Source organism: Notothenia rossii (assembly GCF_949606895.1).
Source record: "Notothenia rossii genome assembly, chromosome: 4".
In the NCBI taxonomy this organism is placed as follows: domain Eukaryota; kingdom Metazoa; phylum Chordata; class Actinopteri; order Perciformes; family Nototheniidae; genus Notothenia; species Notothenia rossii.
This window is the reverse complement of record NC_136902.1, coordinates 34374154-34398824: the sequence shown is the minus strand read 5'-3', so window position 1 is coordinate 34398824 and position 24671 is coordinate 34374154. Positions and strand designations below refer to the sequence as shown.

Genomic DNA, 24671 nt, shown 5'->3' with positions numbered 1-24671 from the left:
TTGTATTGGGGGTTGAAAGAAACTGTATTCTTCTGTCATGTAGGGAGGAGGCGCATCTTTCAGGCTTGGAAGGAGCTTTGAAGGTTGGATTACTGGAGCTTCTTCTGTCTTTTCTTTCTGATCTTCCTTTGCTGTGAGCTCTGCTCCTTGAGCCACATACATGCTGTTCGTTGATTCTTGGCTGACATATTTTAGATGGAGTACCATACTTGTAACTCTAGATTTTTTTTTTCAGCTCTGTTTATAGTGCTTTTAGCAGGTCCATACCAAGGGGGTTGTCGGGCTTTGATCCATGCTTGTTGTTCTCGCAGGTATTTTCAATTTTCATGGTCAATTACTGCTTTTCTATGGGCTTTCGTTGGTGTTGGTTGATCATCAGCTGGATGCAGTCCTCTCGTTTGCCATTGTTCCAACAATTTCTCCATGTGGTTCCATGTCTTTTGTCTAAGATTTGGAACTGTTATAGCATCTGATCTGATTTGTATCCTTCCCTTGATATCTGCTGTTGAGCCTGGCCCTGCATCTAGTCTCAACTTAGTTTGTTTTGGTGACATGTTCTCTAATTATTTATTAACTTATCAAAGATGAAGCACTAATCTTCTGACTAGCACCTTCGTTGCTGTTCGTCCGAACTTTAAATCTTTTTTTTTTTTTTTTTGCTCGAGGTTTGATTCATTTCTTTTTTAATTATAGATTTTTTTTTTTTTAAGTTTAAAGTAAAATATTAATAAAGTTAATTAATATATAAAAAATATGCAAAATTAAAATATGAAATGTTAAAATAAAGTTGTACCGTGTATGGTTTTGACTTTGAAATATGAATTTGGTTCAAATCCAAATCTCCTGTGTACAGTGCATACCGAAATGTATGAAATTATGCTAATGTCACCACTTGTGTTAGCTTCAATAAATTGGTGTTTGAAAAAGTATTCTGTAAAGTTTCTTCTCTTATTATTAGAAACCTCTTGCAATTCTGTCTTGGCGATCAAGCATGTGTTTATTTATAACACTTAAAATTATACTTCACAATGTTATGGTGTTTCGTCTATTTGGGTAATAATTCTGTAGGCTACTACCACCAGAGTGCGCTATTTTAATTTCCAGCTTAATCCACTAGGGAATAGCTGTTGCAAAAACTGACTCGTTTTTAACAAGGAGAAACTTAGTTTCCTCAAAAATATCTTTAAAATAGGAATTTACACTATGGTTAAACAACACAGCACATAACCGCCAAAACACATTTGCAAACAAGAATATTCACAAAACCGCCAATACACATTTACCAGCAGAAGTACTTCCAATAGTTCTAACTCTAACAAGAAGTATGATGTTCTTTCGAAGATGGAATGCCTAGCCTCAGTGTGTTAAAGCAAACAGAGTACTTCAATTAGCATTTCATGAAATGGCGACTGCCGTTGTATATTTTTGTTTTTTTGGTTTCATGGTTCTGCCACGAGCTCACAAGACAGTTTTGGGTAAGACATGGGGATAACGATGTTAACTGCACTGTGAACATGAGGTCAAGACAAGATGGCAACTGGTTTTCCAACCTTTGACCTGAAGAACAAAGGGATTTGAGAAAACACCTGGAGTTGAAATAATGGTGAGGTGATATTTTGTCTAGTAAATTCAACAAACAACACTGTAGTTTAAAATAACATTTCTATTTAGTTTACAATGATAAATGGGCCTTATACCCTTACGTCATAGCCCTCTACCCATGTACGTAAATGTTTTGACTTTAAGAGCCAGTATGGTCATCTCTTCTGTTTAAACACGCTATTTATGGGACAAAATGGGACGCTATCCAAACACAATCAGAAGAATATCGTCTATCTAACGCACGAATGTCACACTTCCTGCCGTAATCCACAACGCAATGTCTTTTTGAAAACAGAAATAAAGTAACCACTGAAAGCTTCAAACTCCTCAGGCCTTTTCCTTGAAAAAGGACTTTTTTAAAACAGCCTCACACTGTTGTTAACACAAAACACTCACTCCAATAACCTTAGCTTCAAACTTTGGCTGTGTCTTTGCCTCAAGCAGTCCCGACTGCTTAATGGCCTAAAACCATTCACGTAAAACGTAAAACGCAACAAAAGACACCTATATAAGTGATTGGCCTCTAGCCGACATGTAATAACAGACAAACGAATAGCATGCAGGGTTAAATAGAAAAAAAGAAATTGAACTCACCCTGCCTGTAACAAAGCAACGCCACGTGGTAGGATAACAATGTTTATCAATTTAGGCTTGTTTTAACTTAAATTTAGGCAGTCTTTCTCAGGAGTCCAATTTACCAGACAGACACACACTCCTATTGTTCACTATGTAATCTATTGAAGATTTTGAATAAACAGGTACTTCTTTACCTTTCTGTATGGGCCCGAGTGTATGTCTGCCAGCATTGTTCAAGCTCCTTTGAAAACTGCAACTGCTCTCCCGGTAAAACGAGATCACGTCCGGGTCCCAATTGTTAAATATGTTCTTTATTCTCGCGTCCAGGAGAGAAGCTTTAAAATGAGACTAAATAGAGTCTCTGAAAAGATTCAAATGGGATACTTTAATTAAAAAAGGCGCGGTAGTGTTACAGAAAACAGCTTTGATCTGGCTCTCCTGACCTGAGCAAGAAGAGAAGCACGAATCCCCCGTTCGGTGCTTTATATATTCTCTGCTGGCTCCTCCCCGCCAGCCGGCTCGCCTCGCCTCTAATGTCCATTGTTGCATTTAAACAGAGGATTGGTACTTTTCACCTTTAACATATGCTTAACACGCCTTTTCTCCTCATATTCTCTTTCATCACTTTTCATGTAACACATTCTAAACGCTGTAATCAATACTCTAAAACATACAGAAAATGCTTCACGGCTGGTTTGGTTTCCGGTCATTCCGGATGTTGTCACATGCTACTCTCGTCTGTAAACAATAGTGTATTCAAATAAACTGTACTTTCATTTAATATTCAGCATGGTAGTATCTCGACATCTATAGTTGTAGTGTTAAATCAGTAGGTTTCGGTTTTCACCACACCACGTCATTTCGCTACTCAATTCACCTCTTTAGGAAATCGTATATTAGCCACATGCTAAATGCTAACCGTAGATGAAGGATTTTCAGAATAAAAGCTTAACTGCTTGTGCACAAGAATTTCTGGTTTTTCAGTATAAAAGAGCGTTTAAACTGACGGTATGTTTAAGCTACATTATACCATAAACACATTGATTTTAATTTCTAACACTACTAAATTCACCTCTTTAGGAAATTGTAAATTTACCACATGCTAACTGCCAACGGGAGATGAAAGAGTTTCAGAATAAAGCTTAACAGCTGGTTGTGCACAAGAATTTCTGGTTTTTCAGTGTAAAACTGCATTAAAACTGACGGCATGTTTAAACTACATTTCCCCATTAAAACATTGATTTTAATTTCTAACACTACCTAGCTATTAGCAAGCACGTTAGTTACCATTACAGTCTTAGCCTTGTCATTTTTATTAGCCTTAACATGAAGTAACATAAAGTAACCCAAAATGTTAAACAGTAAGAGTAGTAGTCATACTTCGTGTGCCCTTTGAAGAGTACTGTCACACCGGTGTGATCATTCTATAATACACCATTTAAGCCCGGGGGAGAAATGCTAACGCTAACGCTACATTAGCACCGGCGATCTGTTCTACTTCATGATATCTGCACAAATGGTTGACATCAAACATTAAAAAGAGAATCAAAGGAAGGCAGGGAGGCAGCTTTGCATGACATTCTTCTGGACATGTTTCATTGTGTTGATAGTGAGGGTAGACAATAACTTTTTTGACAAGACAGTAGGGACGGCCATCTTGGTGACGTGTGTTGTTGTGAGAGTCGGCGAGACCAGAGATGTAGTTCATTAATCAATCAATCAATCAATCAATGTTTATTTATATAGCCCAATATCACAAATGTTACATTTGTCTCAGTGGACTTCACAGTTTGTACAGAATATCAGTATGACAATACGACACCCTCTGTCCTTAGACGCTCACATCGTACAAGGAAAAACTTCCGGAGAAAACCCAGTTTAAAGGGAAAAATGGGAGAAACCTCAGGGAGAGCAACAGAGGAGGGATCCCTCTCCCAGGACGGACAGACGTGCAATAGATGCCGTGTGTACATTGAAAAGATAATACATTTGCAACATAGGTAGTCCAAATGTTTGGAAATGCATGTGTGTATAATAGGAAGATGAATCCATGAGTATATCCATCCAGGACTTATGATCCAGGACCACAGCCACGACTCAAGATCCAGGACTCGCAATCCATGACACAGGACCGCAGGATCATCCATGACTCCGGATCCCGGCGTATATAGACACCAAAAAGAAAGACATTTGGGGAAGCTGGGTTAATCGGAACATGAGAGTACACAGGTATAGACAGAGAGAAGGAAGAAGTAAGATGTCCCCCGACAAACTAAGCCTATATCAGCAAAACTAGGGGCTGAATCTAATCAGCCCTAACTATAAGCTTTATCAAAAAGGAAGGTCTTAAGCGCACTCTTAAAAACGGATAGGGTGTCTGCCGTCCGAACACAAACTGGAAGCTGATTCCACAAAAGTGGAGCTTGATAAGAAAAGGCTCTGGCTCCTATTGTACTTTTAGAGACTCTAGGAACAACCAACAACCCTGCATTCTTGGAACGCAATGCCCTAGTAGGACAATAGGGTATAATGAGTTCTTTAAGGTAAGATGGCGCCTGCCCATTAAGGGCTTTGTAGGCGAGAAGAAGAATTTTAAATTCTATCCTGTGTTCTATAGGGAGCCAGGGTAAGGCAGCCAGAACAGGAGTAATGTGGTCCCTTTTCCTAACTCTGGTTAGTACACGAGCTGCAGCATTTTGAATCAGCTGAAGCGACTTGACTGACTTCTTGGTACATCCTGATAATAAGGAGTTACAATAATCCAGCCTTGAAGTAACAAATGCATGGACTAGTTTCTCTGCATCGTTTTGAGGCAAGATATGCCTGATTTTTGCAATGTTACGTAGATGGAAGTAGGCGGTCCTTGAAATTGATTTTATGTGGGCGTTAAAGGATAAATCCTGATCAAATATAACACCAAGATTCCTTACGGTCTCACTGGAGGCCAAATTAATGCCATCCATAGTTAATATATCTTTAGATAATTTGTTTCGTAGATTCTTCGGGCCAAGTACAATAACTTCAGTTTTGGTCGTGTTTAACATCAAAAAATGTAAGGTCATCCACGTTTTTAAGTCCTTGAGGCAGTCTTGAATTTTATTTCGATGATTAATTTCATCAGGCTTGATTGATAAATATAGTTGAGTATCATCCGCATAACAATGAAAGTTTACAGAATGATTCCTTATAATATTGCCTAACGGAAGCATATATAGGGTGAACAAAATAGGTCCAAGCACTGAGCCCTGTGGCACTCCATGGCTAACTTTGGTTTGCATGGAAGATGCATCGTTGACACGTACAAACTGAGAGCGTTCAGATAGATAGGACCTAAACCAGCCTAATGCAGTTCCCTGTATGCCAACTAAGTGCTCTAGTCTTTGCAATAGGATATCATGGTCGATAGTATCAAATGCAGCACTAAGATCGAGCAAGACAAGAATAGAGACAAGTCCCTTGTCAGAGGCTATTAGAATGTCATTTGTGACTTTAACCAGAGCTGTCTCTGTGCTATGTTGTGTTCTAAAGCCAGACTGAAAATCTTCAAATAAATCAGAGTTTTTTAAGTAATCACACAGCTGTTTTGCGACTGCTTTCTCAAGAATCTTTGAGAGGAACGGAAGATTAGAAATAGGTCTATAGTTGGCTAAAACCTCTGGATCGAGGTTGTGCTTTTTAAGAAGCGGTTTTATCACTGCTACTTTGAATGATTGTGGAACATAGCCTGATAACAAAGACATATTCATAATATTTAATAAAGAAGTGCTAATTAATGGAAAAACTTCTTTTAACAGCTTAGTTGGAATCGGGTCTAAGATACACGTTGATGGTTTAGAAGAGAGAATCATTGAATTTAATTGTTCAAGATTTATGGCTGAAAAGCATTCTAGTTTACTATCTAGTGTAATATTAGAACTTACGTTTTCGGGAGCTGTTGATAACACTATACTGGTTAAAGGCAAGAGGTCATTGATTTTGTTTCTAAGAGTAACAATTTTATCGTTAAAAAAGCACATAAAATCATTACTACTGAGTGCTATGGGAATAGAAGGCTCAGTCGAGCTGTGGCTCTCTGTCAGCCTGGCTACAGTGCTGAAAAGAAATCTTGCATTATTCTTATTCTCATCTATTAATGAAGAGTAGTATGCTGCTCTCGCTTTACGCAGTGCTTTCTTATATTCATTGAGTGTAATATGCCAAATTAAACGAGATTCTTCAAGTTTAGTGGAACGCCATATCCTTTCAAGTTGTCTCGACTGTTGCTTTATTTTGCGGGTTTCGGCATTATGCCATGGAGCTAATCTATGTTGTTTTATTTTCTTCTTTTTCAAAGGAGCAACAGAGTCTCATTTTATTCGCAGCGCATCTGTAGCACTATCAACAACATGATCAATTTGGGGTGGTGTACATTTTGTATAAGTTTCCTCCCCTACATGCAGACATGCTATCGAGTTAAGTATTGGTGGAATCTCTTCCTTAAATTTGGCTATAGCACTAACAGATAGGTTTCTGCTGCAGGAGCTTTTGGCTAATGCTTTGTAGTCTAGTAACAGTACTTCAAAAGTTACTAAGAAATGGTCGGATAAAGCAGGATTATGCGGTTCGACTAATAGTTGCTCAATTTCAATACCATAAGTCACAACAAGGTCAAGAGTGTGATTATAGCAGTGGGTTGGTTTATTTACACTCTGACAGAAACCAACAGAATCTAATATAGAGTTAAATGCAACAGTAAGGCTATTTTTATCATCGTCAACATGAATATTAAAGTCACCTACGATAATTACTTTATCTGTTTTAAGTACCAAAGCTGATAAAAACTCAGAGAATTCTGATAAGAATTCTGAATAAGGACCTGGTGCACGGTACACTGTAACAAATAAGATTGGCTGCAAAGTTTTCCAGGTCGGATGCGTAAGACTGAAAATGAGGCTTTCAAAGGAGGTATAATTTAATTTTTGTTTAGTATTGATAAGTAAACTTGAGTCAAAGATTGCTGCAACTCCACCTCCTCGGCCCGTGCCTCGGGCAATATGAGTATTGATATGGCTGGGTGGAGTGGCCTCATTTATGCTGACATATTCTTCATGTCTCAACCAAGTTTCAGTGAGACAGCATATATCAATATTATAATCTGATATTAAATCATTTACCAGTATTGCTTTAGATGCTAGAGATCTTATGTTTAAGAGACCACATTTAATCTTCCTGTTTTGTTGCACAGTAGTAGTTGTTACATTTACTTTTATTAGGTTATTATGTATGACACCTCTATTAGGGTTTACCTTAAATTGTCCTTGGGCAGACACACACACCGTTAATATTGGGTATTTTATTGGGTTCGGGATTCCTATGGATGACTGCCTAGGAGAGAGCGCAGAGAAGCGTGTAAGACTGCGACTCTGCCTCCTGGTCTCAACTCCAGTTTGTCATGGATTAAGTCCACAGAGCCCTGAAATGTTTGCCGAAATGAGATTTGCACCTTCCAAAGTAGGATGAATGCCGTCTCTCTTAATCAGACCAGGTTTTCCCCAGAAGGCTGTCCAATTATTCACGAAGCCCACATTGTTTGCTGGGCACCACCAAGACAACCAGCGCTGAAATGATGACATGCGGCTATACATGTCATCATTGATCAGATTGGGGAGGGGACCAGAGAAGATTACGGTGTCCGACATTGTTTTAGCATAACTACACACCGACGCCACATTAAGTTTGGTGCATTCTGATTGGTGTAAACGAACATCATTACCACCGACGTGAATAACAATCCTACTGTATTTACGTTTATTTTTAAATAAACGTAAATACCTCAACGTCGCCCGCTCTGGCCCCCGGAATGCATGTGACTGTGGACGCTTCAGTCTCTAAATTCACGTGTCTCATAATAGAGCTACCAATAACCAGAGTTGGCTTCTCAGCGGGTGTCTCGCTGAGTGGGGAATATCTGTTAGATACGTGAACGGGTTGGTGGGGACCTGCGGGTTTCGCGTTATGCCCCTTCTGAACAGTCACCCATTCTCCCTGCTGCTCGGGAGTTGCCGGGGGACGGCTAAGAGGAGCTACCTTTTTCCGGTCCGCACCGGCTAACATGGGCTTTACTGTAGCTGAGTTATTTTCTAAGATGCGGAGCCGGGCTTCTATGGCTATGATTCCCGCCTCCAACCTAACAACTATACTACATTTAACACATGTATCGGTACCAGTAAAGGAGGTAGGGGAGTAACCAAACATGAGACAGTTAGAGTGGGGAAAGAGCCATGGCTAGCTATCAAGCTAAAGTAGCTACCGTTAGCAAACCCGAAAAGAGTGTAGGCAACTGTGGAATTACAGTCGCTAAGAGAAGGAGAGTTTGTGAGTGCTTAAGCTGTAGTAACGTGTGATTACAACGTCAGGCAGTCGCCGTGATCAAGAGTTTTAAAACGATCGATTAAGTTAAGATAATAAGCTATCAGCAACAAAACAGGCACACGGGATACCCGGAGATGACAACAACAACCGGAAGTTACAACATGCTTACCGCAATAGTGGTCCGTGTAGACCACTAAGCGTTTCACACAACAAAACATTTGTTATTTCACAGTTTTACGACACATTTTTTCTTTTTTTTTACTTGCAAAATTATCTTTGTAATTCGTGGCACAATTCAAACAGGATCGAAAGATAATCTTTCTCTTTCCATTGACTTCAATACATAATTTTTCAGAAATAAGGTCCCATGGAGCTCCCCCGGAAGGGGAGGGACTTTGCCACTCTATTTGATCGATGATGTGATATGAATGATAAATGCGACACGTCGGCTTCTTCTCTGCATACGGCAGTTCAAACTGTATTTCCTTTATCCTGTAATATGACTTGATAGATTTAAACTCCGCACACTGAGCTCTGATTGGTCAGCAGGCGTTGCTTTCACTGAGTTGATCTCTTTTCTATACAAGCCGGAGGCGGGCAGCGTCAAGTAAAAAAAGTTATTTAGCCTTCCGAAACCTGAGCCTCACGCGCCGCCTATGACCCACTGTAATATAAAAAGCTGGCCTATAGAGTTTAATAAAAGGACTACAACTGCAATCATTTAGCATCATCACTGTCAGGTTATTATCAGCAGAAAGTCGTTCTCCTTTTTTGTTTCGTAAAGGCACTACATATTGCATAACCACTGAAATACATTGGATTAGGGTAAATAGTTCACTTCTACCAAACATGAAGAAACTTTAGACACGTCATTATCACATCATACATTTGATACGGCTCAAATGTTGGCAAATAGCAGAATGGGCTGCCAAGAGACATGTTATACCATTGAGATTGAGTGAATGTGCTCTTTCCAGTAATGATTCATGTTTCTGATCATAATATTGCGGTCATACCAGTGGTATAAAATTGTATTTTAAACATAGTAATTAAAACATTTGGTCTTTTCCATTTCAAAGGATGTGAGAGAGACTCTTATGTTTGCCATATAATTCACATTGATAAAAGAGTCAAAATGCATCTGTTTTCTTGTCCATCACATGTGATTTTAAAACCCCAGTACCATATTCTCATAATGGTGCCGGAGCTCGGTTGTGTAACCGTCTGTCTGGTAAACAGGAGATCTAAATCCATGTGGTTTCTGTTGATCTCTCTTCTAATTAAATCATTCACCGCCTTTATTCTGAATTCCTGACATTATTCTTTGCGGCACTTCTTGTTAGTCAGTGAATGTAGTCCAAAATATCTTACAGAGTTATTCAATCACAATGGAAGTGAAAGCTAGTGTCGGCAGTATACGTTTTGCGCTATTCTGTAAACATTCCATCTTTCACCAGATTGCAATTCAAGAGAGAAAATTCCCCTCCCATTGGCTCTGATTTCAGGCTTTAGAAAAACCGAGATGGTGGGCCAATCACAGGTCATTTCAGACGACGGTCTTACCTATTGGTTGTTCCACAAATGCAGTAGTGCACTTCCTTTCTTATGGTTAAAGCCTGATTCAACGGCAAAGTGTCATTCAGAAAAAGTATATTTCCAGCATTATCATTAACTTTCTAGAAAGCAAAGCAAAGAGAGTCTAAATATACTGGCCAAGCAATTCAAAGATGGAGAGTTAGCCTGCTGCTAATTGCTGCAGGATAGCTACAGGCGCTATCTTTGGAAACGCTTTGCAGATAATATAACTTTGCAGGCCCATGTGTTTGCAAAGAAAACAGGACAGTGATAAACATAGAATTGCTGCTCTATAACAAGCAAAGGGATATCAATACTTAGTAGGTTGATGTTTGAAGGAAATGGCAATAGTACTTGGATTAGGACGGAAAGGAGTGAGGACTATATTCAGCAGTTTTCTTTTTCGGTTAGTTTTTTTAACCTTTTTCCATAAAACTGCCTACATTTGTGTACCACTTAAATACCCATATGCTGACAGATTGTTAGGGAATATTTGGCTAAAAATAAACTGCGTGCACGAGTCTTAACTGAGAGACAAATTTAACCATAGTGCCCCTTTAAGCTTTGTAGATTCCGAAAGAAGAACACATTTTCTTACACATAAAATGGTTGAACTCACAATACAAGCTCCTCTACACTATACACTACACACTATGACTGGTAATATCTGGAATGACCAGTAGCGTATGGCTAATGTTAGCAAACGTTTGATAAGTATAACTGCTGAGTCATTACTGAGTCATTTAGCTGACTTTGTGATTCTCTTTAAATGAAAATAATTATCACTGATCGCTGTTCATCGAGAGTTGTTTTTGGGAGTTGTTCATGTTGTAGTTTGAAGTTTGAATTTTATTTAATTAAATGTCAAACCAGCATCAATATGTTGTGTTGCTATTCATAATGAATCAAGAATAATTGGCTTGAACCTGACCTGAATCGGACATGTTTGATTTGTAAACTACATGAACTGAATTTAAAACAAAGTGAAAACAAAAAAGTCTTTACTTTCAGGAGGATTTTTATTGTAAATGTGTTTTACATATGAACAAAAGCAAAAATATAACATTTTAAGCAACTCTTTATTTATATTGGTTTACAAAGCACAACATATCATCACATGTTTCATAATACATTTTTGCTGTATTGCAATTTGCACCAGACAAAGTGGGTGTGCAAGTTTAGAAAATGTTAGCGAAATGCTTGGGGAAGAATACATGTTAAACATTTATCCAGGGATGTATTATGAAACATTTGATAAGCCTTTTTCTCTGTGTTTTGTAAAAAACGTACAAAAGTCGCTTCATTTTCACTCTATATTTGAATTATAACGTTATGTACTCTTTCTTTACATATATTTAAAAAATATATCACAAACACAGAAATCACCAGAAGAATATTTCAGTTCTGCTTTTAGATGCATATACAGTATTTACATACATTCACCGGCTCAAATATGACACCCATTCAGAGAAGTGTCTCTTCTGATTGTATGGAAGGAATGCTTGATATCGATAGTTCTTCCATACAGCGCCTCTTCAGCTGCTACGTACCCAAAGCTTAAAGGGTCTGTCAATCATTGTGGGTCAGGGTTTGGGTTAGCAAATCAAACATTTACAAAAACAACCCCATTCCAGTTCAAGCTTTCCTTTAATCAAATCATTACAATACCGAATGATGACAACTGATCCTTGACTTGATGTCAAGTGAAACCGTGTCTGTGCAGCAGGCATTTTGCGCCCCCCCCCCCTTTTCCGACACATTTGATTTAATCGAACTGAGATGCAGGACGAAGCACACTAAATAAATCTATACAAGTAAATGTAATATGACAAAAAAGCTTAACAGTCACCGTTGTCCTACAGTACAAGACAAAGTCATTTCATTTCATGGCAAGATGTCATTTCATGCAAGGTATGTTACATGTTCAAGACCGAGAACACATAGAAACATTTTGAATCCTCTTAAATTCTCCATTTAACTTTGACAAATATACCTTAAGTAATAAGACCAAAAAAAAACTAAATGAATCATAACAAATCCCTCTTAGATGTTTGTTCATGATGTAATGACACAAAATTCCAGTTTTTATATATAAACAAAAACAATTGGTTACATTTGAAATGTCATCTTTCAATTATTAATTTCAAATTGTTGGGTGAAGTGAAAATAAAATGTTGCATGGCAAGAGAAGATTCTTAAAGGCGAAGCAACATTTTTACTTCATGCCTCTTTAAGAAAGGAACGAAATTTTGAATTACAATATGCAATATACAGCAGTTAGCACTGCTTTTCTAAATTTAGCAAAGCGTTTTGTTGCAACAAAATTACCTAGGTTGGTATGACCAGTAGCTTATGGTGTCAAATATTTTCTAACTAAGTATTTTGTGCTACTGTTATCCTATGCTAGGTTATGCTATTTGCAGTTATCCTGAAATTGCTATTTGGGTAACAAGGGGTGCTGTTGAGCAAAACGTTCATATTCTGGCTTTGATACTTTTTAGTTGATCTGGTGTAAAACTATTATTTGATGTTGTGGCGCATCATTTGAGTCTCAACAAGTGCAAAAAATATCCATTTGAATTAAATATGTACATAATTTCATAGGACAAATATGTGTCATAATAAGCCCTTATAGACTAACTATAACACTAGCCTTTGCCTGTGTGTCACTAACGTCTTGTATTATTTTACAATTTTTTTGTACATGAAGTAAATAAAGTGACATCAAATGATAAATGATATGGCATCACACATGATGAGTTGAAGACAAAACATTAAATTGAAATATTTCACAGATAACCATTGGATTTAGTTGTGCCCCACTTGTTTGGGGTACAACTAAAACACTCTCGACCAGATTAGACAACAATGTTTTACGGAACAGTGAGTCAAGTCAAATCACAATTTCTGGTTGTCTTCCCACAGTAAGTTTTCTGTGTGCCAGTGCAAATTATATGGTGGCATGATGTTTCTTGGTGAGCAGTAAATCAACATGAACATGAGCATTGTTCTTGTGTTTGAGGTTACTTCCTGTAAAAACACTCAAAGGCAACAGAGAGACACTTATTCAAAGCAACAGGAATGTTAATACATCATTTACTCTGCTGACAAAGAAATAAACCAAGGCCCCAAAGGTTCCCAATGTCCAAAAAGCTCTTTTGGTTGGGCAACCAAAAATCAATTCAAGCCATTAAGCGATGAGTTTTTGCTTTTTCTTTAAAACAACATTTGGCTCCAGGAAGGTACAAAATGGGGTTTTAAGTAGTAGCAGACCCCTTAGTTTTGCATTTTTTCATTTATATAAGGCTTATGACTCCAGCAATAACAATAACACACACACCCCAAAGTGTAAAAATAAAGTAGCAAATCTTTCATCAAATCAGATCAGCTTAAAGATTTTACAAAAGTTATAATATACAAAAAGCTTATTTCACCTGTGAGGGTGTTGTGTCAAGTAACAGTTTTCTGCTTTGGTTTAGTTTTTACAGTCTTTTCCTCACCACCCAATAAATTATAACAGTACCATGAATGTACGTCATGCGTACACATAAACACACACAAGCTCGAGAGTCCTGCACGGACTCTTTTAAAAAGGTGTTTGGCCTTTCACTCCCCTCCCCTCCTGTCTTTCATTGCACACCAATACACACACATCCACAAGCACAGCAGCCCCCCTTCCCCCCTCTCTGTTGCGTCAGTCTGTCAGAGTGGGGTCAGAAGATTCAGTTGGCAGAGCGTCCTGTCCTGCTGCTTCGTGGAAAGCGGTGGACTTTGAGGTGTTTCGACAGGTGATCGCTACGGGCAAACTTCTTTTCGCAGACGATGCACTGGTATGGTTTCACTCCCGAGTGGGAGCGGCGGTGTCGGGACAGCTCGTCGGACCGAGAGAACCTAGAAAGGAAACCCAAGATGTCATTTTGTGGAACATTAAGCATCTCTTTTAATAAGCTTCCCCTTTCAATTTTTGTGTTTTATTCCATGAACGTAGTCATCAGTCAATGCTGCCAGAATAAAGCAAATTCAACAGTATTTTGGTTATTTAAAAAGACTACCACTTATGAACATACAACCTTGTTTGTGTACAGCACTTCCTGTGTAAAAAATAAACTATGCCGTCAAGCTTCAAACTGCCAAATAACATAAAAGCTGTGTCAAGCTGTTTTATATGAGGGTAATCTCAGAGCTGTGAAGATACACTGTACATGTGTATTGCGCTGCATCTTCTGTGTGAAGTTAAAGAGCCATCCCATATTTAGCTCAACACATGAGTACTGCAAACCCAAGCCCAGTCTATTCCTAGCCTGCTCTGCTCCAGTCTCCATGGGCTTCAGCCAGCTTGGATATCATGCCAGTGAAGGGTTAAGTGGATGATAAAGTAGTGCCTGATGTATCTGTATATATTAGTGAAGCTGTTAAAATGAGATTAATCTGTAACACAGATTTGTTTCCTGTCACATTTCCAGTAGCAGCAGTGGTAGGATGAAGGAATGAAGGTGATAATTCACAGATATAAAGACGCCACTCACAGCTATTTCAAACCATTTCCACTCTCACCATGGATTACATAACCAGCCTATACATCATTTGAATGGTCTAGTAAAAAGATAACTGACAGCTCTTGTTTAGCTACAATGTTGAAGCTACAGCTAAGGAACATGAGCCAAACAGACTTGAGAACCTGTTTGGTTTACTGTTAGGCATTCAGATATTTTGAACCTGCAAGAATGTTGACATGTAAAGATGGTGGCTCTGAATCTATTTCCCTTTGGCACGTTCAGGTGCTATTCTAATCACAAGGGTTGATAACACCCCAAGAAGTATAGATAATCAGTCACCATTGACGATTAAACATTGACACGCCAATGTCAACATGCTAACTTGCTGTGCAAATATGGACCAAATGGCGTAGCAATCCATCAAATGGTTTGAGATAGCTCACCAAATGCCAAATGGGCCCCTCATGAAAAGTTCAGAAATTACTTATGTCTGTAGGGCTTATCCTCTTGGAGCAACGCATGTCGCAACAACATGTTTAGCAGTCCAACCTGCAGTCGCTAAGATATTTTGTCTGAAATTGCCATCCCTCGAGTAACTTCCCAAACATGGCCAAAAACATAATTTACGTTAAATGCATGGAGTGTATTAATACATGACTTCTATTGAGATCAATGTAGTACTGTTCTAAGGAACAGAACATTTAAATGTCCTGCATCCATTTATTATCACTTAGTAAAGGAATAAACTGTTTGAGTTAAACAACAGCATAACAGCAGAACCCCTTTGAATATGAGCACATTTTCTTCCTGACAGCATTCATGAAGTCTTTTCTAGTCTAGCTCTACCCAGTTTGTATCTATCTGTGTCTGCTTGGTGCTGGGCAGGTAGCACAGAGATGGTTCATCAGAAGCTTGCTGTTGCAGAAAGATTGACAAGAAAGTCATGAGAATACCACAACAATCCAGTTGCGCAAAATAAAATCAATGAGCTGAGGGGAACTGCAGTCTGACTACAATTATCCCTGGGTTCGTCACAGCAGTTGATCTATTTCATCATGTATAGAAGCTTTAAAGTGAGAAAAGCCTCCTGGCAAAACAGCTTTGTGTTCACTTGTCTGTCATATGAGTTTGTTGAATGGATTAGCTGGGTTTCTTAATCTGCACCAAGAGGCATGTAGTTATTAAGATAGAAATCTGAAACCACATCAGTCTCTCTATGGTCTGCACTTTATGTGCCTGTACATTTGTTCGTTAAGATAATCTATGTGATTTACCATGTGCCAGTGTTTTATCATAGCCTCACCACCTGTCTCTCAAAGTCATGCTTCTCTTTCTATAACTCGTTTTTTTCTTCTTCCTAATCATGCTTATCTAACTTTCTAAGGTTTCCGAATCAGTTCCTCGAGGTTCATATCTATAAGGGTGGAGGGCAATTCTGTCTGTTTTTACTTGGACGAGTCCTTGGGGCAATTTGGTGTGTCATTACAAAACATAGTATTCATATTAGCGTGGGCGATGTGGGAAACACATATGCAGGCTGTGTTCTGGCTTGTTCTGCTCTGCAGCCAACAGAGCGTAGTGAAATCAGCCGTGAAAAGGTTTGGGCTGTCAGGTTGGTTACACACCTGGAACATTACAGTAACAGAGATATTGGCAGGCAAACACACAGAGTTCTATCTGTCATCTTTATTTTCCTTGCCTCGTTTTAGCTAATCTCGTCAGATGTCTCCTGTCACTGTTTATGAGCGGCTACATTTCCACCGTGCGGGTTGAAAGGGAAAGCATATTAATGCATGACAGCACTAATCAATAACCGAAGTAAGCCTTCTACATAAACAAGCAACCATAAAACTTATTTTGACTGGTTTTTCCAAATTCTCTAAACCAGAGGAGCCGGAGTCAATTCCTCAACTTGTAATTTAGCAAGACACCGGATCCTTCCGAGTTCCACGCGGGCCGTTTTCTCTCAGACACAACTCTTGCGGTTTCCCAGGAGCTTCAATAACATAGCATAAACTCACTGATAGTGAAGCTCCCTCTACACGTTGCAATTGAGCTCAACGTGTCCAAATATTAAGCTAAATCAGGCCGCTCCGTCACCACCTAACAACATTGTATTGTTGTAGCTATGAATGCACCAGCTGACAAGGACAACGATGACAGCTGTGAGTAGACACACATCACAGTGTTATTACTGCAAACTGTTTGGGTTGGAGCCCAGTTGGAGCCCAGTTATCTGCATGTGCTCCTTTAAGCGTTTACATGTGACTCTGTCCGTGCGTCCAGATCTGTACATGAACTTAGACTACAACCAGAGTAGAAAATGAATCCAAAAAAGCTTTAAAAGACAACAGTTTGGCAATGGAAGCAATATGAAGTTCACTGAGTTATATGAAGGAGTTCAGCCAATGAAATACCACTCCTCTCGACTTCAGAGGGGGGAAACACATGGATCTATTCTAAGGTTACGGAGGCCAAGAGGTGCCTGACTCCCCAGCTCACCTCCATTTCCTGGCCCAAAGGGAGAGAAGTGAGGAGAGGGCCACAGTATAATACAGTATACTGCTGCTGTCATGTAGTCAATTGTAGTTTGGGGACGTTGGGGGTATTATATACTTGGTATGTTAAAGAAATGCATGGTCTGCTATGCCTGAAATACATACAAATATATGTATCCATGTGTCTGCTAAAACAACAAAGGGATTCTGGGACATATTTGGCTTTCGACATGAGAGTAGTTACAATCTTTACATCCAACCCTCTGCAATGTTTGCAGGTTTGAACCTTGAGCCAATTATAATAGCTTAGCATAAATCATGCAGAGGGAAACACTTAAGCTGGCTAAACCGGTTTCCAAAAATGTCTTACTATTCCGCTGAACTTGTCATTAAACATGCTTCCATGGGAACAACGGCATGCTACACTTAAGCAATAGCTCACGACAGGCCGTGGTATATGCTCATTATATCACAGCTAAGGGGCGTGGTTCGGCCCGACGCGAAGCGGAGGGTCGACAACCCCCATAGCTGTGATATAATGAGCATATATCACGGCCTGAAGTGAGCTATTGCTTTTATAAAACGGTTACCAAGTGTGGCAATATGAAAGAAAAATACACACTCTAATTTAAATAGTTTTTATTAGTAAATAATTATGTTCAAAATAAAATAGTCCCTCCGTTGCCTTCTGCACAAAACATAGTGCAAGGTGGTTGCTATGCAACAACACTAACAGCAAGCAAACATATTAGACAGAGAGCGTTGATCCATTATTTGGCTGTTTATTTACATTAATGTGTATGTTGCTGTTTATTGTGCATCCACTGAAAAACTGTCCAGCATCAGTAGCATGGCTTACGTGGTCACTTGTATAGGTTGAGGTTGTTCGAGGCTGTTGCTTGGCGTGGCGAGAATATTGCTCCACTTTCTCCGGTCCCCGAGACTCGGCTTCCAGTAGCTCTGGAGAGAGCTTTCGCACCTGTGGCCACTAACGCTCATAATTTCTCGGCTTTGTTTCAAGACCCGCATCAGAAAGCTTTTGAATGGTGCTACTTTTCCAGTTGGTCTACCTGCTCTTCACGTAGCTCTGCATTTCGTAGTTTAGGTGCTTTTTTTTCTGGAGATAGGCACTGCTCAATCCACTCCTCCATACTATAGTAAGACCCAACCGGAGGTCGAAGTTAATCTTAAATGTTTCCATTTTACGCTTTGTAAGTTTGTTTCGTAACGGAAGAAATTTAAATATATTTATAAAACTGAAAAGTCAAATCAAGCAATCTGATTGGTCGATAGCGTTTTTGTGGAGCTCTTTGATTACAGATTTGAAAACATTGTTGCTTGCTTTAAAAGTAGCACAATTCATTATGTTAAACCTTCAAAAGTATCTAGATATCCCTGCCCTAACGCCAAAGGAACTGCACACTGAATATGTTTTGCCGTTTGATGTCTATGTCTGGAACGCTGCATCAAAAAGGAGGGCTTCTGCACCGTTACTTCTCCGCTGCTTTCTTGTTCCAGTATGAAAAGCAAACTGCCTGTCAATCCAACGGTATACTGTTTTTCTCAGACGCGGAGGGATACTGACTTGTTGTGAAAAGTAATTTACAATTCTACCCGTGGTATACGCTCAGTATATCACGGCTAAGAACCAATCAGATTGCTTGATTTGACTTGTCCGTTTTATAAATGCTTTTAACTCATCTTTCCTCATGAGAAAAAACTAAAGTCAACTAAACAATGCATAAGACATATGTTGTTTTTTGGACCAGAACAATTTGACAATACGTAATATGCTTACAAATACTTGGATTTTAGCCCAGAAATATTGCAGAGTGGGCATTTTCTTTTCACATCTGTCGGATTTTAAGTGTCTGCAGGTGCAGTACAGACTGATAAAGCGTGGAGCAGAACAGCCTGCTGACCAAACTTATCTGATTCTCTCTTTGTCATATTCTCAGGCATACTTGCTTTTCTTTCTTTAGCTAAAGCCAAAACAAATTCTAGCTTCACCTTCACACTCAATTCTTACCATAGTTTAACCTTAACCATGATGCTTTATCTAACTTAAACCTGCGTCCGTCCATGTGTGAAAAAAACATGCACACAAACAGACCCGCGCCATGTGCATCCTTGGGCAATAACTCTACTGCATGTATGGAGGTGGAATTTGCACTTTGGATAGAAAAGGTGAAATCAGGATTTTAGATCAAGAGCAATGATAACAGGACAGAACATCATGCCATTAGCAGCCAATGAAAACCCTATCGTAGATCATAAATTAATTCTGGGTCTGCACACTTTGAACTTGAGTCTTCAATGATCATGTATAGTAAACCTCTACTGCATTAATGTACAGGTGTGGAAAGTGATTTGCAGACAGAAGGCAAATAAGTGGATTAACGAGAAAAGGGGCAAAGTCTACATGCAGCACAACTTCAAAAGCAGTTCTATCTAATCAACAACTTGAACCTTGGTACAAAAAAAACTGATAGCAGGGACACACAGCCAGCATCTAGAATGGAACAAATGGTCACCATCTTGAATAGACTAGGATATATTTTCCCTAAAGATGTCCCCTTTGCCGTCATAACTATACATCACATCAATCTAACTAAGCCAGGTGAACAGTCTTGAATATTTAACATGTATTTATGGCCCCGTAATACATCCTCTTTCCTGTAAAACAATACCTCCTGCACAAATTGGTGACATGAAAGACATTCTCTGTAATAATGTAAAGGACTTCAGGTGGATGGAAACCTTCCAACATGTTTTAGCCCTATAAGAGTTGAACACACAAACAATAAAACGATTCCATTCAATTGGTGCATTAACCCTAACCCTGTCCTTCCTTAAAGAGTATCAATGAGTCTTCTTATCTGTGATAGCCCCACAATAAAGAACACCTTTTTAGCTGCTCCTTGCACAACAAACTGATTTCATTCACCTCTTCGAAGTCTACATACATTGGATAAGTAAATTATCAACAGCTGTTTATGACTCCGCACTGGAAGTTGATAACTGTGGTACCTGTAATCTGTGTAGCCTAGATAAACATATAGAACACTTCACACTGCAAGTGCAACCCAGATACATTTATCAACCCTTTTAATGTATTGCATATTTTATCAAACCCTTTCATCTGTTTGTCTCGTCCAGTCATTCAACCTTCTTATCAGTTCTAGATTGCAATGGGTACACCTGAAGGTAGAAAGAGCGTTTGCATATAGCTCCAATGTATCTTTATCTCTCCAGTCAATGGCTGCTCTGATAATTTCATTGATCGATTTAATCATTGGATTTGTTTAACTAAAAGGAATGCAGACCTCTGCAAAAGCCAAATGCCCCATCTCGCAGTTTTCACGAAATTCCCCAAAAGTTGATTTCCTAAGCCTCTGCTACATTCTTCATTCATTTTTTCCAGGTTTCATGATATCCTGACCATTAGTCTTTCCCCATAATCATGCTGACAAACAGAAGAACAAACCAAACTAAAGACAACTTTCTTGACAGAGATAAAAAGGCACTTGGTTCCGCTCACCTCCATCCACAGCCGGGCCACGTGCAGGCGAATGGTTTCTCCCCAGTGTGCCTCCTCAGATGGGCTTTTAGGTGGCTGCTCTTTGTGTACATCTTATTGCAGCCAGGAAAAGAGCACTTGTGCATTTTAATGAGGTCTGCTACTGCACTCTTCGGATACCTCTGACCTCCAACGAGGACCCCTGCATTCGCGCCACCGCCAAACCCGCCTTCCCCGAGCCCAATGGGTTTCGCGGCAATAGGCACCGGTGCAATCCGGACAAATTTGGGTGAAATGGTGGCTCCGTTTTTGCTCGAGCCGGCAATGTTTGTCGAGGAAAGCAGTTGAGGCACCAAGGCAAAGGTCTGTCCTTGGATGTTGACCAGGAGTTGGGCGATTTGTATATCTGACGGGGCCTGGTTCGCCTGGGACTGGGTTTGCTGTGTGGCATCTTCTGATACTGCGCTAGGGTTTGGCTCTTGTTTGATCTGTATGGGCTGTATTTGTAGGATGACAGGCACACTGGAGGCACTTGTACCTTCTGATGAGGCTTGCGGGGAACCACAATCCTCCTGTTTTATTCCATCAACACAACTGGTAGAACCAGCTATACAACTAGCATCCACTGTTGATGGTGAGCTGTCCATGTCAGATGCACATGGTGTATGTTTGGTCTCTGCATAGGAGGAGAGTGGGGAATGAGCCACAGGCACAGTCTGATCTGAGTTCTGTGGCAATGATGCAAGTTCTCCTGCTAATGTCCTGGTACCTTTCGCCTCAGCATATTCCGACAATGGCAACATCGCCTCATCGCTCCCCTCCTCTTCCTTCTCCATTGCCACCACCATATTCTCCTCCAGGAACTCCTCAATCTCCTCCAGGGTGGGCTGAAAGAGAAGCGCTGTAGGATCCTGCAGTTCGTCCAGGAAAACAGGAAACTCGTAACCATCTTCTTTGGCCTGCTGATGGATGAGAGTCAACCGCTCCCTCTTGGACTCCCAGGCTAGGCCCATTGGTAAAAGAGGGGCAGATGAGGATGAAGAAGGTGCAGAGGATAGGGATAGAGACGAGTGAGAGCTGCTGTTGGCCTTAGAGCTTAATGAGGTGGTAAGGGAGGCCTGTGAGAGGAGCAGGTCCAGCAAACTTTCTTGACTCTCTCCTCCGGAAGAGCTACAGCTCTCACTGCTCCCGCTGCTCCTGCTGCTCCTGCTTTCGTAGCTGGAGGCGAGGACGTGCCGCAACGTCGGTGATGAGGACTCCGGGCTGGAGCAGAGCGAGGACCGAGGGCTGGAGGAGTCGCTGAGGTCATCCTCAGAGAGGCGAGGGGAGGAGGAAGGCGCCACCCCTTGGTAGGGGTGGTGGTGATCGTACGTTACCATGCTCCCAGGCAACGTGCCACCGTTGGCGTGGTAGTTGTAGTCGGACCCCGGGGAGCCGGTATAATACAGGAAGGTCTCTTCACCAAGCGGCAAGTGATCCACCATTCCTGTGCGGGTGGATGGCAGCTGGCCTCTGCGCTGCTCGGAAGATCAATCTGTTCTGCTGCTGATCGGCTGAATGTTGATGAGAAACCTCTGTGTTCTATCTGCAAAAAGACAAATGAGTGTGTTGATCAGTTGTTATGGCAATGGAAGAAAATTGGCTTTGAATTGGACTGCATACCAGCATACATTATTTTGCATGAAAGCAGATACTTTTATATATGTTTCTTAACAGTTAGCAGGTTTGTGCTAAGTAGAGATCATTCCCACGAAAAGCAGCATGACAACACAGCAACACTCAGTCAGGTTTAGTCTGACCAGGGGTTAATGTTTCACAAGACAATCTCTCAAGTTCATACTGGATTAAAATAAGTAAACCAGTAAAAAGTATTATTATGATTCAGCCTCTGTCCACTACCTGCTGCTTTTTTGAGAAGTCTGCAGCTGATGGCACTTCAAAAGGAAAGTCAACCACGTGAGAAAGGAAGTGGAATTCGAAGGTGTGTGTGTGTGTGTGTGTGTGTGTGTGTGTGTGTGTGTGTGTGTGTGTATGTATGTATGTATGTATGTATGTATGTATGTATGTGTGTGTGTGTGTGTGTGTGTGTGTGTGTGTGTGTGTGTGTGTGTGTGTGTTTGTGTGTGTGTGTGTGTGTGTGTGTGTGTGTGTGTGTGTGTGTGTGTGTGTGTGTGTGTGTACCCTGCAGCTGCTGGTTCAGACTTAAAGCTGACCATGTGGAATCAGGGTTCCCATTTCTCACCACTTCGAACATTGAAGCCACATGGTTCTGCTGTCATTTATTGATGTGTTTTATTTCCTTCTAGTGGGTCCTATTTCAGCTTTTGTTTATATAAAAAAACAATTGCTATTCTGCATAACTTTTAGAGTCAAAGCAAGATATACTATTAGAAATACTTTTTTAAAATCAACTAAAAACCTTGTGCAATGTACGGGTAAAGTCAGTGGTTAAAAGATAGTTATTTTATAACAGATATTCAGTGTAAGTGTCTATTTATACCCAGCCAACAAACAATGCACAACATTACATTTACACGGATTAAAAATGCTAGGCATTTTCAAACCGGCCTTGGATGCAATGAGTAGCTTATGATAATTAAACATGACCGTTAACTCCAATTTTAAAACCTCAAAAGGCTTAATGTGTGTTAACATGAACATAATAAAAAGGGGCTGAAACAATCATTGTGCGCCCTTTCCTGCGTAAAAAGTAACTCCCCCCCAGAGGTCCTCACATAGATTTGAGGCTGTCCAGGGAAAATGACTAGATACATTATATTATTATTATTATTATTATTATTACTTCATTGACTTTCACAGGACCTTTATGACTAATGTTCTCATGAGGTGGCACAGCTGCTGTTTACCACCTGATCCTGAACCAAAATTCAACTAAGACATCGTTGCTTATTTGATACAATCATATGACATCGAAATGAAGGTGAGGGGGGTGTGATGGGCTCTACTGCTGCTTAAGTTTGGAAAGGCAATTTGGAAAATGCCTGGCTTGGCCAAGTCTTTAAGTCACATGCCCTACAGTAACCCTGCCGCCGTGAAACATCAAAGACACTTTGACAGCATGACGCGCGCCTGGTGTTCACCATGCGCCATGGATAATCAGTTATGGAGGTGAACTCGCAATTTATGACACGTTTAACACCGTGACGGCTTGTCAGATCACAGAAATCAAGTGCCAATATTAGTTTTACATGATATAAACAGCAGCAGGATAATGCATAAAGCTAACAACGTGTCCCTACGAGTGTGCATGGGTACTGTAAAAACAAAATGCCATGCTGCAATCCACAATACGAGACAGAAAGCATACAAATAAAGTATGAAATCACACAAGCGTTTCTGCTTGTACTCACTTGCACAATTGAGGAATCCAACAATCCGCTCCTTTGCGACTCTTCTCTTGAAAGTAGCCGTCAGTGCGTAATAGTGCGTAATGGCAATGTAACTCCACGAGACGGTCTTTGCATTGCTCTACGCCTCCACATTCTCTCCCTCTATCTCACACGCTCACACACACGCACACTATCACTCTCTCTCCAGAGGGCTGGTAGTTCGCTTAAGCGTCACATGGTCGGAGATGCTGGGTTTATTACAGCAGGCAAATTAGGGGGTCGGATCATGAAGGCTCGCCTGCACGGCGCGCCGCAATTGGCTCTGGGTAGATGGAGGCCGGCCTCAGGGCATGGCGTCAGGGAGAGAAGGGGTGTGTGGAAGGAGAAGGGTGTGTGTGTGTGTGTGTGTGTGTGTGTGTGTGTGTGTGTGTGTGTGTGTGTGTGAAGAGGACTTGGATATGTCAGGCAAGGTTGTTTTTTTCCTCAGTGTTGACATTTCTCCATTTATATAAAATTCACATTAAAGCCACAAATGACAGTGTTAAATGTGACATGTTGTATACTGTAATTCAATTGGTACATTGTTTTTTAATATTATTTTATTTATGAAATATTGGAAATATAGTTCAAATAACAAACACAAACCTATGATTAAATGGCACTATAACATCACAAAAAGCAAATCCAAATAGGATTGAAAAAT

General features: G+C 40.2%; 1 protein-coding gene across 1 annotated transcript; it reads right to left on the bottom strand.

Annotated features, from left to right (window-relative positions):
• Nucleotides 1-11104: 11104 nt before the first annotated feature.
• On the bottom strand, nt 11105-24218 carry LOC307036696 (Krueppel-like factor 15). Its single transcript, XM_079677233.1, has 3 exons — nt 23990-24218; nt 20640-22203; nt 11105-13995 (listed from the first exon to the last, which is right to left on the bottom strand). Exons 2-3 carry the CDS (start codon nt 22100-22102, stop codon nt 13827-13829), a joined length of 1632 nt encoding a protein of 543 aa, XP_079533359.1. The 5' UTR covers nt 22103-22203; nt 23990-24218; the 3' UTR covers nt 11105-13826.
• Between the last annotated feature and the right edge of the window lie 453 nt (nt 24219-24671).